The 15,248-nt window shown below is 37.7% G+C and overlaps 1 protein-coding gene across 1 annotated transcript; it reads right to left on the reverse strand.

Moving 5' to 3' along the window:
- Positions 1 to 603: 603 nt before the first annotated feature.
- Positions 604 to 14,880, reverse strand: LOC132564488 (uncharacterized). The gene is made up of 10 exons (XM_060229141.1): positions 14,796 to 14,880; positions 12,623 to 12,741; positions 11,971 to 12,109; positions 10,694 to 10,817; positions 10,120 to 10,302; positions 8,524 to 9,823; positions 8,329 to 8,440; positions 7,884 to 7,943; positions 7,493 to 7,558; positions 604 to 674 (listed from the first exon to the last, which is right to left on the reverse strand). Exons 1-10 carry the CDS (start codon positions 14,878 to 14,880, stop codon positions 604 to 606), a joined length of 2,259 nt encoding a protein of 752 aa, XP_060085124.1.
- Between the last annotated feature and the right edge of the window lie 368 nt (positions 14,881 to 15,248).

Consider the following 15,248-nt stretch of genomic DNA (forward strand, 5'->3'; position numbering starts at 1 on the left):
TCCCAGATTCTTGCCACCCTTACTTTTAGGTCCTCAGGGTATGCAGATCTTATGCTCAGGGCTTGCCTGCTGGAATCTACACCAAGCCATTTTACCAGGAGGTCCATTTCCTCTGAAGCCGAAGCTCCAAGCTCTGTTATGATACCTTTGAAATTAGATTTCCATATGGCATAGGTCTCTGGGCAGTCTGTGAACTTAGTGAGTCTAGACAGGAGTAAATCCTTTTTCAAGAGGTTCTTTGAGAACTCAGCACACATATCAAAGTGATGGTTTGTAGGTGGTGGGTGAAATTCTTGCGCATCTGGGTTCAAGGCATTTGTCGTTGATGAGGTAATTGGTATATCGTTGGTTGAAGTGACTAGTGATATGTCTAACAATGGCAATGGACCCGGAGTGGACGACATTTGTTGACTTCGTTTCAAACGCTGTAGTATGCGCGGTTCGGGGTTTTCAGGCAACGGATTGAAATTTGAGGTACATGTAGGTAACTCAAAATGAGGTAATTATCCTTGGGAGGATTGTAACAAAGTGGGTGAACAGTCAAACCTGACATTTGTGTTAACAGACCCTTGTGCTGATAAAGCTGATTTACTTTCTGCTAATTCAGCGTTGACCTGCGAAGGTGCTGGTGAGGTCATCCTTAATGTTGCTGATGTCGGCCAGTGGGCTGGTAGCTGTGTTAAACAACGCAGATAATACTGATTCTAGATGTTTTCGTTTGTTTGACATGTTTCTATGGTATTTATGCTCAAATTGTTCTATACCTTTGGTGCTTTTCGTCCGGGGACGGGTGCCTGTGACTGATGACGTCATTTGCATGCAGGTCGTTAATTTCTTACTGTGGTGTCTCAAATCTTTTATTCGTTCATTGAAGTTTTCATTGCGGTCAGTATCGCCAAACTCTGGTACATTGGTGCGTCACAACACAGAACCTCCGGAGAGGGTAAGAAATCAATGGTTAGCACTAGATCTAAATGACACATGAAGATAATTGAGTAAAACAGCTCCTAGCTGTACTGCAAAAACACATGTAAAAAAACTGGAAGTTACAATAAGTCCGATAACTCTTGCAGATGCTCGTTCCGTAATACAGCAGATTTTTAAAAAAAATTTTTTATAACATCACATAGACCATAAAGGTTTAGATAACACCAACTTCAGGAGCTTAAACCGACCATTAGATTAAATCAAACTTGTAATTCACCTGTATGTGCGATCTGTTTCCAGAATTTAGTACCATCCATCCCAGAAACTCATTCTGAGAGTATGATGTCATTTGGATGGAACTTTATTATAAATTGTCATTTTGATTGGTCTCCTTGCGCATCCCTATTGACTTCACTTTCTCCAACAGTTCGGTTACAATTATCTAAATGACTTTGTCAATAGGCTGCATCTGATGTTTAGTTAAAGGGAGTCTCTCCCTTGCTGAAAAGCCCATTACAAACACACACACACACACACACACACACACACACACACACACACACACACACACACACACACACACACACACACACACACACACACACACACACACACACACACACACACACACACACACACACCATTACTGGTTTTCCTTACATCGAGAGGTACCTTTCACTACACTGACATGCCGAGGTATGTTCTTTCCCAATGTAAAGGGCATAATCTTGGCACCTGAAACTAAAGATGAAATTGTTCCGTGTATGAAAAATACTTCACCTTGTAAAAAGAAGGATCTAAGCTTGAAAAAAAATTAAAAACACTATGCATTAGTACAGAGGTACGGAAACAGAACAAAGTAGTTGCGGGGTATTATCATATAAGGGATCAATGCACACACGGGTACTTATGAGCTCTATAGCAGCCTACCGAGGTACATTTACATACCACTTATGAGCTCTGGAGCAGCCTACCGAGCTACAAAGCACTTATGAGCTCTGTAGAAGCCTACCGAGGTACATGTACATACCACGTATGAGCTCTGTAGTAGCCTACCGAGGTACAAACCATTTATGAGCTCTTTAGCAGTCTATCGAGGTACAAACAATTTATGAGCTCTATAGCAGCCTATAGAGGTACATGTACATACCACTTATGAGCTCTGTAGCAGCCTACAGAGGTACATTTACATACCACTTATGAGTTCTATAGCAGCCTACCGAGGTACATGTAAAAAACCACTTATGAGCTCTGTAGAAGCCTACCGAGGTACATGTACATACCACGTATGAGCTCTGTAGTAGCCTACCGAGGTACAAACCATTTATGAGCTCTGTAGCAGCCTACCGAGGTACAAACCATTTATGAGCTCTATAGCAGCCTATAGAGGTACATGTACATACCACTTATGAGCTCTGTAGCAGCCTACAGAGGTACATTTACATACCACTTATGAGTTCTATAGCAGCCTACCGAGGTACATGTACAAACCACTTATGAGCTCTGTAGAAGCCTACCGAGGTACATGTACATACCACTTATGAGCTATGTAGCAACCTACCGAGGTACAAACCATTTATGAGCTCTGTAGCAGCCTACAGAGGTACATTTATATACCACTTATGAGCTCTATAGCAGCCTACCGAGGTATATTTACATACCACTTATGAGCTCTGTAGCAGCCTACCGAGGTATATGTACAAACCACTTATGAGCTCTGTAGCAGCCTACCGAGGTACAAACCATTTATGAGCTCTGTAGCATCCTATCGAGGAACATGTACATACCACTTATGAGCTCTGTAGCAGCCTACCGAGGTACATTTACATACCACTTATTAGCTCTGTAGCAACCTACCGAGGTACATGTACAAACCACTTATGAGCTCTGTAGAAGCCTACCGAGGTACATGTACATACCACGTATGAGCTATGTAGTAGCCTACCGAGGTACAAACCATTTATGAGCTCTGTAGCAGCCTACCGAGTTACAAACCATTTATGAGCTCTGTAGCAGCCTATCGAGGTACATGTACATACCACTTATGAGCTCTGTAGCAGCCTACCGAGGTACATTTACATACCACTTATTAGCTCTGTAGCAACCTACCGAGGTACATGTACAAACCACTTATGAGCTCTGTAGAAGCCTACCGAGGTACATGTACATACCACGTATGAGCTATATAGTAGCCTACTGAGGTACAAACCATTTATGAGCTCTGTAGCAGCCTACCGAGGTACAAACCATTTATGAGCTCTGTAGCAGCCTATCGAGGTACAAACCATTAATGAGCTCTATAGGAGCCTATCGAGGTACATGTACATACCACTTATGAGCTCTGTAGAAGCCAACCAAGGTATATGTACATACCACGTATGAGCTATGTAGTAGCCTACCGAGGTACAAACCATTTATGAGCTCTGTAGCAGCCTACCGAGGTACAAACCATTAATGAGCTCTATAGGAGCCTATCGAGGTACATGTACATACCACTTATGAGCTCTGTAGCAGCCTACCGAGGTACATTTACATACCACTTATTAGCTCTATAGCAGCCTACCGAGGTACATGTACATACCACTTATTAGCTCTGTAGCAGCCTACCGAGGTACATTTACATACCACTTATTAGCTCTGTAGCAGCCTACCGAGGTACAAACCATTTATGAACTCTGTAGAAGCCTACCGAGGTACATGTACATACCACGTATGAGCTCTGTAGTGGCCTACCGAGGTGCATGTACATACCACGTATGAGCTCTGTAGAAGCCTACCGAGGTACATGTACATACCACGTATGAGCTATGTAGTAGCCTACCGAGGTACAAACCATTTATGAGCTCTGTAGCAGCCTACCGAGGTACAAACCATTTATGAGCTCTGTAGCAGCCTATCGAGGTACATGTACATACCACTTATGAGCTCTGTAGCAGCCTACCGAGGTACATTTACATACCACTTATTAGCTCTGTAGCAACCTACCGAGGTACATGTACAAACCACTTATGAGCTCTGTAGAAGCCTACCGAGGTACATGTACATACCACGTATGAGCTATGTAGTAGCCTACCGAGGTACAAACCATTTATGAGCTCTGTAGCAGCCTACCGAGGTACAAACCATTTATGAGCTCTGTAGCAGCCTATCGAGGTACATGTACATACCACTTATGAGCTCTGTAGCAGCCTACCGAGGTACATTTACATACCACTTATGAGCTCTGTAGAAGCCAACCAAGGTATATGTACATACCACGTATGAGCTATGTATTAGCCTACCGAGGTACAAACCATTTATGAGCTCTGTAGCAGCCTACCGAGGTACAAACCATTAATGAGCTCTATAGGAGCCTATCGAGGTACATGTGCATACCACTTATGAGCTCTGTAGCAGCCTACCGAGGTTCATTTACATACCACTTATTAGCTCTATAGCAGCCTACCGAGGTACATGTACATACCACTTATTAGCTCTGTAGCAGCCTACCGAGGTACATTTACATACCACTTATTAGCTCTGTAGCAACCTACCGAGGTACATTTACATACCACTTATTAGCTCTGTAGCAGCCTACCGAGGTACATACCATTTATGAACTCTGTAGAAGCCTACCGAGGTACATGTACATACCACGTATGAGCTCTGTAGTGGCCTACCGAGGTGCATGTACATACCACGTATGAGCTCTGTAGCAGCCTACCGAGGTACATACCACTTATGAGCTCTGTAGCAGCCTACCGAGGTATATACCACTTATGAGCTCTGTAGCAGCCTACCAGCACAACAAACTTTCTTACTTCCGACTCATTGGGTAAAATTGCTTGGAGTTGGTAACATTTTTGGTTACCCACTAGTGGTTACACCCTGGAAGCGATTTCTTGGGTCTGTGCTTTATCTATGACGTTGTGTAACAATGCTTTGTGATGTTATCTTCTGTCATGAGTGTTGTCTCAATCAATAACAGGAATAATGTTATTTGCAACAGAAACAGATAGTTTTCCAGATATGATATGAACGTTGTGGGAGAAAAAGGTCCGTAGGTTGTGGTAGTTGGTTATCATGTTTAACTCAGTAAGATAAGTCTCCTGTCGTTATACAATTTGAAAATTAACGTTCAAATTATATAAACATGAAAACAAACCATCACTCGTTGGGGAAACTTTATGTATTGTCCATTTTCTAGGTAAAGAAAAAGCCAAATATAATAAACATTGTAATATCATGTTTTAATTAAATTGCTTATTTATTTTAACAAGCACAGGAAAAATAACTGAAACGAAACAATGTATCAATGAACGATACTAATCCCCCAGATTGCTGTTTAAGTTGGGTGATGGCATAATCTTAGCATTTAAGTGAACTTGACCTTTGAACATCAGGAGCCATTAAAAGTGAAGTTTTTTAACAGTAGCCTTGACCTATCACCTTCTAACGTAAGACGTACCATAAATGGTGTACATGACAACTCGAAGTTATTGCATTCAAACAAAATTTCTATTTTTAGTAACGGTGAACTTGACTGTTGACTTTCCGACCTGAAAAGCTATAGCAAGTCCCTTCGGTAAGGATGCACTGTATGACGTTTGAGTTTAATCGGCCCAAGGGACACGAGTTGGAGCACATTAACCATTTTTTATGTATAGCAACGGTGACCTTGACCTTTGACTCTCGGACCTGAAAAGCAATTCTAAGCAAGACCCTTCAGTAAGAAGGAAATTTCAAGTTAAAGCGCGGAAACCCAGATTGCAATGGTGACCTTGACCTGGGACCTTTGAAACTTGGACCTGAAAAGCACTCCCAAGCAAGCATCGTAAGTAAGGATGCAATGTATGAAGTTGAAGCGTAATTCGCCAAAGAGAACTCAAGTGAGAGTGAGGAAACAGAATTTATATTTATAGCAATGCTGACCTTGATTGGGGGGGGGGGAATAATTCTTGCAATATTTCAAGATTTTACATAATATCTCATCATCATGAAGGATACAACTCCTGGAGCGAGATAAATCACCATCAAAATCAACTAAATTTTAGTAACAAGCACAGAGGCAAAGTATTGCAATGTAGATGTAGAGCACTAAATTTGGCAGCAATACTTTGCCATTCACAAATGTTGTGGTACAGGCATAAAAGTTAAAAGTAATCATTATATCATAAAATGCTTTCTTACAAAGGAGGTCAATATTCCAGTCAGAGGAATGAATTTAGGGTGACATATTGCACATTATTATTGTAGTTAACAATGAAACAAAGTCCTGTACAGAAAAAAAAAATAGATAATTGTTTTCAGTTTAACATTTCATATGTACCAGTCTTGGTATCATTTTATAAAGATGACGGTTACTGATTAAACCATGTCACAAAAACACATTTCTGTTAAGCAACACTCAACAATTACATAGGTAAAAAAATGCATAGGTTAGCATATAACATAAACTTAAAGTCACGATATTGATGTCAAACACTACTGCCTTGCAATGATGTATACATCTTTAGCTACCAGGTTAATGCTTCTGTTTCTTTGTTTTCGTCAACTAAAAGATAAGGTACAAACAAAGACTCATTCAGCATGTGACAGACACGTTCTGTCTGGACACATACCAACCATATTTTACTACACTGAAGGAGAGAGCTGAAATATTTAACTCTTTCATTCTGCCATTGTATAGATGAAAAGTCCAGAAACTACACCCCAGAGCAGCAAAAGAAACAAATCACATCTCAAAAACAAAAGAAACGTTCATTCTTTGAAATATATGGATAAAAAGATAATAAGAGTCTCAGAAGCTCAATGGGCCTGGATCTCACACTTGTAATCTTAAAACTGGACTAGGCTAAAATAAAACTACAGATAAAATATCACTATTTGATTCAAAAGACTCTATGAAAAGATTTAAACATATAGGACCAGTGACCTTAAGAGTTGAACAAGGGCATTAAATTTAACACACTTTATAGCTTTTCATCCCAGCATACTTCTAAACTTTTGGGTATTCTTAAGAAGTCATCAAAAATTCATTAACACAGGCTTCTGGCCATATATTATCAACTTAAGCCTTGTGGTTATTCAGAAGAAGTTGTTTGAAATAAAATTTGATGGACGATGGAGGCCGCACCTTGACATACACTCAATTGGCACTTCTGACACAAGTTCAGCTCAAAACAAACACATCTCAGTTTTTCTGTTTCAAAATCGTTGAAATGACGGTGATTGTATTATACTATGTAAACAACAAAGAGGTGTAGAAGTCACCTAATTACAGACAGGATCAATATCGATGTTGATACTTCTATGGATTTAAGTGACATTTCACTGTAATGTACACGTGATTCAACATTCTATATTTATTGTGGTATTTTTCAATATAGAGACTCTGCGTACAAAAGTTCTCTAATGGGCAGTGTCGTTCATTGCAATAAGGTAAAATAAACAAATATTTCCCAAGTAATTGTTTGCCTTTCACTGAATGTGTGAGCTACAAAGATTTTGTAAAAGTGAAATTAACTGCAAGCTTTTACCAGAAAATATAGGACTTTGCCTGAGAGCTATTCTGGTTATAACTTACCTTTCTCAGTAGACGAACTACAACCATTTCCTTTCTTGCTGCAGTCAAACAATTGGTGACCAGACACTTGAAAAGAAAATATATAAATTCATGTCATTTTTTTTTCTTTTTTGATAAAAACTAAATCAGAAAGCTTAAATCATTTCTGGAGACCTTCTAGTTGCTTAGAAAATCTTTCTTAAAAGTTTTAAACGTATTTGATGCCTCTGACGCTGAATGAAGGCCAATGTCATACAATACCCTATGACACAGCCAGATACCTAGAGGCCAAATAATAGCACTCTGGGTCTTCCTGTTATTGACAGGAAGTCATTTAAATTAAATAGTTGGACACCTGAGGGATGCCACACCATCGCACAAGTTCACTTGGCCCTTTAAAAAGGTGTATTACCGTTATCGGAGTCACTCTCAAAACAGTCATCACTGCTTATATAACCATCGAGCTGCAATTCTGTAATGAATAAAAGTGGTTGATATGATTAAATATTGGTACACAGACACATATTTAAATGTTTTGTTACATAGCACAATACAATAAATGAACTCTGAAATGTACTCATAAGGAAAATGTTGCTATATTTCATACATGTTATTCCAGCTTTGCAAATAGAACAAGTTTATCAACAATAATTTCTACATATCATACATTTTGGAATTTAATTTGATACCTTGATGACAAATTAGAGATTGGAAATAAAACAACAAAGCTTCGCCTTTATGTCAGTGTACTTCAAATTAGTGTTTGCAATATTTTTAACTTGAGACTTATCTTTAAATCACTAAATCATGAACAAATTATATTCAGGTTGCCTTATCAACCATATCATTTCACTTACCTTCAACATCATCAACTGGGATTTCATCCAGTGTCTTTCCACTGTATTTGCTAACAGTTCCATTGTCAAATGCAGTCAAAAGTCTTCCCATTTTTGCAATTGTTGTGGAATTCTATAGAAGGATCTATGAATCTTTATGTCATGTCCGAGAAAATTGGCCATGTTCTCCAGGTCGGATTTGCTGAGGTTCAGTACTTGCGAAAAAGTTGCCACATGCTTTCTTAACTGTGTGCTGGTGAGGCTTTCTGGTTTCTCAAGTCTGGCATCTTGTGCGAACCGCCGTAAACAATCTGCACTCCTGATCGGGTTTAGGGATTCAAACGATGAACGTGGAAATAGATAAGGGTTTTCCTTACTAACACCAGACTCCTCTCTGTATTTCATAAGGCAATCAATGTTCTTAATCAGGCAAGGTGTAAGTAGAACTGGCACTGTTCTTCCTTTCTTTCCTCTTATTTCTACTCTCTCAAATGTATCACACAACATCTTCTCTACAGGACTGAGAGAATCTTCAATCTCTTGTAAAGAAGATGTTGGGTTCTTTTTTCCGTCCAAGTAATTTTTCAGTGTTATCCGTTCAGTTTCCCCTCCTCTCCTTCGACTGAATAGTACAACACTTGCAAGGGTTACTTGATTCAGCATATCCCAAGTTTGCTTTGAGAACTTTTCCTCCAGACCTGCTGTCAATGAGCTTGACTTCTCCTTCAGAAATCTTTGAATTTTGGTGATGTCCTCTGTCAGTGGCAAGATAGATCCTTTGTTCCTCTTCTCTGAGCTAAGAGTCTGTAAAGCAGCGATGGACACATCATCGCTCCATTCACTTTCACACAATGTGAGGAATGCATCAGCATTTGATCCTGATTGAGTGTCAGCAGATATCAAAGACATTGCCTTTGCACATTTTTTCAACAGGTGTCCAATTCTCAGTGCCAGAGAAGGATTGCTGTACTTGTTTTCTTCAACGTAACCGCAGAGCTTTCTTGTTGCATTTACAGCAATTGGAAAATTTTTGGGGACTAGTTCATCTGACAGCAAATTTATCTCTGTGTCTTGTTTCCTTACCGAAATTAAAAACCGTCCAAGCTCTCTCATTTTTTGACTAACATGCGGATACAGATGAGGTAGGTGACCATGTTTCTGGAACAATTTTTCCCCAATACGTAAAATGACTGGGTCATTTCGCACAACCATAGTAATTTCATCGGTATTCATACGACTCAACACCTTTCTTTGAAGACCCTCACTGATCACAACTGAACTTGGCAGCAGAAGAGATGCCTGTGACTTTAATCTTTTTTTATTCCTATCATTTTTTCGAAATGGGCAAATTTTCCTATGTCTCCACAAATTTGTATTCAAGAAAAAGGCTAGACAATCTTCACACGGCAGGTATTCTTTTGCTGTGATTGTTGTTTCATCTTTTCTTGTCCATGTAACCAATGTTCCAGTTCCATTCTTTAGCACTTCAACATTATGTTTATAATCTCCACTATTCCTGTGTTTCAACAATGCCAATTATCTTTTTTCTGACTTCAAGGGTAAGGACAAGATCCGTTGCACCTCCATTTCCTGTTTGTGGGGTCCTAGATAATGTTTGTAATGTTTGTAAATCCTTCTCCACAATACATACAATAATGAATTTTATCCCAAATTCTGATGCCATCCTTATTTTTGCTTGCTTGTACTCTAACAGGATCTATGCCAGTTGCTGAATATGGGTCTACTGTCAATGGTTTCTGTTCTTTTTCAGTAATTATATTGGCTCTTTTTTTGCGCAATGCTTCAACTGACTTGGAAACACTTTGAACTGGGAATAATTCTGATATCCCTGATGAATCTGACACATATTCGTCTTCTTCTATAGATTCCGACTCCAAATCTGCATAATCTGGATCTTTCTCATCATAATCACCGCAACCAAAAAAAATCCATCTCGCTGTCCTTGTCGCTTTCATCATTCTCATCATCTTCAGACTGAAAAAAAAACCATTATTATAAAATCACAGAGCTAAGCCTCATAGCATTAGTGTGTTCATCTCTTTATGCCCATCACACATATATATGGTTGGGTTGAGGACAGAGGACAAAGTCTAAGGGGCGGGTCATGTGTAAATCCAAGTTTTATCAATTAAAGGTCATGGTTATTGCATACATGAAGATCTTCAGATGTAGCATTCAGCCCAGGTGGGGATGCCAGCCTGCAGGAAAACATGTAACAGATGGAGAACCAACAACAACCGACAGGTTATAACATCAGCTCTCCATATTTTTGACCAGTAAAGCTAAAAATGCATTCAATGTCCTACATCATTTCTAGTCAAACTGCAAAATATCACTGAAATCAGAAACATTTAAAATTCATTACATTATTACCATGTTTTCCTCTGCAGTAAATTTGTATTCATCTAATGGCTGCACACTGTGTAATGAAAGTGAATCAAAGACCCAGTCACGAACTACTGTCACAATTCCAGTCTTCTTGTAAATCTCTGAAAATAAAACATCAAATACATTGAGATAGCATTATAATATGAGTGTCTAACAAATCAAGAAATGTATGAACCTTCCATCACTCCTATGTCAACAGATGTTCCAAATTCTGATTCTAGGTCCTATAACAAGAGAACCCAAGATCTAGACGGATATTGGATTGGCACACACCATTACAAGGTCTGTCTAAAATGCTCTGCCTTTGTCACAAATCAAAATGTATTACTGGAGTGTGGTGTGGTAGGGGGATAGATGGTGGATAATATCAAACAATATTGCAAAACTCCCAAGAACTTTACCTAAAAGACAAAAAACTGGCCAATCACAAAATATGACTAACCAATAAAAGTATGATTATTCTGTGTACCACTTACCATGTCTTGTACTGAACATGTGTGTGTATACATATATTGTATACATACCTCCAGTTAACTTAACATATTGTATGTCCTATCTAAAAAAATACTAATTTTAACCAACACTCCTTATAGTTAATCAACTCCCTGAGTTAAATAGATATGTCATCTGTGTGTCTTTGCGCATTTATAAATAATTTCTTAGTGTATTTTTCAACATCCTCAGGTGTCACATCATTATCTTCAGTACATGTCACTATAAGCTGTTTCACATGTTTGTTTGAGAAATCTGAGAGACTTCGTGCTACGGTACCTCCACATTCAAGTAGCGATTTTGTCATAGTAACTACAAAGAATAATGTAAGTTCTTGAAAATTGCAACAATTAACATTGATACACCAATGTGTTTAAACTCTTTGTACGAAAAAAATATTTAAATTCATCCATGGACAATTCATGATAATAAAATTACCTGAACTTTCAATTATTCATAATAATTCTGATCTATGTATATGTATCTTGTATATCTTACATTGATGATTTAATAGGGCTATTCTACTTAAATTCATACTCCAAACCATGGATGTCATTATTGTTTTTATTATTAAAGTGTTTTTTTTTCCCCCAACATACCGTATGACCTGGGGTTAAAATTTTGTTCTAAACCCAAACATCAAACCAATATGATTTATTCTAAAAACTTTTGGTGTTGGCTATGCATTTAAATGGAATAGTCCTGATCAAAATTAAAATCGAGAAAAATAATCAAAGTAATTGCAAGTAAATGCATACACACCTGTGTCAATATCTTTACTTGATTTTTCATCACAGTATACTTCATACCCTGTCAGCAGCGACGAACCCGTCATGCGTGAAGCTTTTGGCCTTTGAATTTTTGTTCCAGTTGTAGAATCCCCAATTATCTCATAATCTTCCTAGTAAAGTAAAAGCAAAACTGATTCTCTTGATAATCTAGTATGTATTTTGTTTTATCTAAAACATGGCACTATAGATATTTGTGCACTGTAGCATATTCAATATGAATACCCATTGAGGTTTGTAACAGCTTTTACAAGTCTTCTCTTCTTTCCATATCTTATCTAACATGTGTTTGATTCCAAGATAACCAACAAATTAAAGTCTTGCCAAAACTTAAACGTCAAACACAGCATTATTATTTTTAATATTACGTTAACCTTAAACAGTCATCATTTCATTATCTTCGTATATGAGATTATCTACTGGATTGATTGTAATCGTACAATAATTGTTGGATTTCATCGCGTTTTCTTGACCCAAGGATATTTAGCCTTGGCCTTCAATAAATATCATCCTCTCAACATATTTTTGTTTCCTGCCGCTTCATTATTTTATTGTGAAAGGACAAATATAGAATAAAAACTGCAAGAATTTCCTAGGACATCTCGTTATAACAAAGTTTAATATACCTCTGGTAACAGGTGTCCTGCTTGCTTGCTGTCTTCTATCCACTTATAATCTAGAATCCAGCAATGATTAGCAATGGCAAAACAATATTTCACTGTTCTTATGGCAATACGTGCTGGATCTGAAAGACAAATAATGTAAATATTGGTACAGTTGTATAATGTTTCTTAATAATGTTTTATGAACAAAGGACAATGTTTTCTCCAAAATGACAGAAATCAATTATTTTGAAAAAAAATGTACCTTTTAAAGCATTTTGCATAACTACGAAAGCCTATTAGTGTCACTTTGAAAAACAAAAAAAAAATTGTTTTTTCTCGTTAAAACGCGTTAATTATCTCGTTAAAACGCGTTAGTTATCTCGTTATAACGCGTTAGTTATCTCGTTAAAACGAGATATCGTTAAAATGGGTTATTTATACAGTTATCTATCTGAGAGATGTGACGATTACGGTCAGGCTTCGGAATGAATTCGGTTATTTCTTTCGTGAAGAAGCTATCGGATGAATGGAGTCAGAAGATGGGTATTCTGAACACATGCCGCTACAGTACTGTAACGTTTACCATTCAGGTTTCCTTGATATTTTTTAAAAGAGGATCAACAACTGAAGATATGTTTGCCAACAAATAACGACAGACATTATATGCCTCTAACTTCACGTGCCCTTCTTTGTTTTAGAAAAATAAACCGTTTTAGTTCATCTATCCAAAGGACCACGGTAAGATTATGCCACATCGTGGCGAGGGTCGTATGTCGTCCATCCGTCGTTTGGTGTCATAACGAAAACTTCAAACGACTTCCTCTTAAGGACTGATTATAAGTTAATATTTTTGACAAGAAGCACTCCGATTGGGACTGACAGGCGAGGTCTAACGGGGAAAATTTGGCAATACTGATCTTTAAGACTCCTCTTCAGAAATAATGGACTGGATAGCATTCATATATGGTTAGAAGCATTAAGAGGGGTAAGAAATAAAAAATAGTAAGAAATGGAGGGGCTGATCTTTTTAGTGGCAAGACATAAAATTGTTGTTTAGTTATTACAAGTATTAGCTTAAAAGACTTCTTATATAAAAGTAGAAGTAATCTGATTGACATCGTGTCGTTACAATATAACATCGTGTCACCGTATTATATCGTGTCGCTTTGTTATTGCATCCTGTTATCATGATTCCGATCAACATTAGTGTTATTGGCGTGCTTTAACCTACGAAGATTTGATTCCCATAGGTAGACCACATTTTTAATTATCATATATATGACACTGATTCTGAATGTTAATTGATCGGAGCATATCATAAAAAACAGCAGACAAGGAAGGACTATAACAATAAAATGAAACGTTAATACTGAAGTCCGTTAATAATATGAAGTAAAAATATGTTAACTCTGTATTATTTTTTTTCCTTTTCATATTATTTTTACTTTTATAGAATATATACTGCACTTTGTTTCGTTTCTAAATTAAAATGCATATTGAATTCCTGTAAAAAATGTAATTTTCTCGTAGAACATTTCTCATATTTTGTTCAGAGAAATATATGTAAAAATAAATAAACAATAATAAAAAATGCCTGCTATTTCATAGTTTTTTTTTTTATAAAACATCATGTTTTAATATTTTATTAGAATAGTACTGACTTGTGCTGATAATCAGTACATTTGTTTTCTTTCATTTAATGCAAAAAATGTATTTAAGTATCATTGCAGTAAACATTCACGTATCTTTTCTGCACATTTATTTTTGTTCACAACCTTGACGGTTATTCAGGGTATCAGCATACAGTGTAATAATCATCGATAACAACTTGTTTTACTGACAGTGTACATAATTTTTTATGCTGTTGTCTTCTTGCCGGTGATTTCAACATCGTTTTGGTAAATAATCTTAGGCTCTTGAGCTTGGTTGGTAATTAGGGAGACCGATTTTCGGAAAATTATTACACCGAGTACCATGGGTCAAGCTAATTTGGAATAGTACATGTACAGATTGAAACGGTTTGGCTTCTTTCAACGGGGTATCCAATTTTTGTATCGCCTGCGACGAAAGTTGCGAAACGAGACATAGGTGTTACTTTTCCGGCGGCGGCAGCGGCGCCGTGCGCCGTCCGTAAACTTTTTCACATTTCGAACTTCTTCTCAAGTTCTACCAGAGGGATTGAGCTGAAACTTACCTGAAATGATCCCGAGCTGGTCCTGACCTAGTGTTGTTGTTTTTCGGGTCGATCCGAAATCCAATATGGCCCCCATGGCGGCCATTTTGAAAAACTATATTAAACTTCTTCTCATCTTCTAGCAGTGGGACTAACCCGAAACTTTCCTGAAATTATCCTGAGATGGTCCTGACCAAGTGTTTTTATTTTTCCTGTCGGTAGGAATTCCAATATGGCCGCCATGGCGGACATCTTGAAAAGCACATTTTAAACTTCTTCTCAAGTTCCACCAGTGGGACCGAGATGAAACTTGCCTGAATTGATCCTGAGATGGTCCTGACCACATGTGTTAACGTTTTTATCTTTTAGATCGGTTTGCCATGGCGGCCATCTTCGTTTCTTAACAGTTTCTGCTTTGGCCATGGCTGCTTAACCATACATGTTATCTTGATTATACTTTGCATTTAGTTTCAT

Source organism: Ylistrum balloti, unplaced genomic scaffold (genome assembly GCF_031769215.1).
Source record: "Ylistrum balloti isolate Yb309-2 unplaced genomic scaffold, AGI_CSIRO_Ybal_v1 Utg372316, whole genome shotgun sequence".
In the NCBI taxonomy this organism is placed as follows: domain Eukaryota; kingdom Metazoa; phylum Mollusca; class Bivalvia; order Pectinida; family Pectinidae; genus Ylistrum; species Ylistrum balloti.

Excerpts from the sequence above, each read along its gene's own strand:
- LOC132564488 (XM_060229141.1), bottom strand. The coding sequence starts at position 14,880 with ATGGCCGCCATGGGGGCCATATTGGATTTCGGATCGACCCGAAAAACA. Across the intron at positions 12,110-12,622 it reads CAGGACACCTGTTACCAGAG|GAAGATTATGAGATAATTGG; the intron begins GTATATTAAACT and ends TTACTTTACTAG. Across the intron at positions 8,441-8,523 it reads ATGTGGCAACTTTTTCGCAA|AATTCCACAACAATTGCAAA; the intron begins GTACTGAACCTC and ends ATCCTTCTATAG.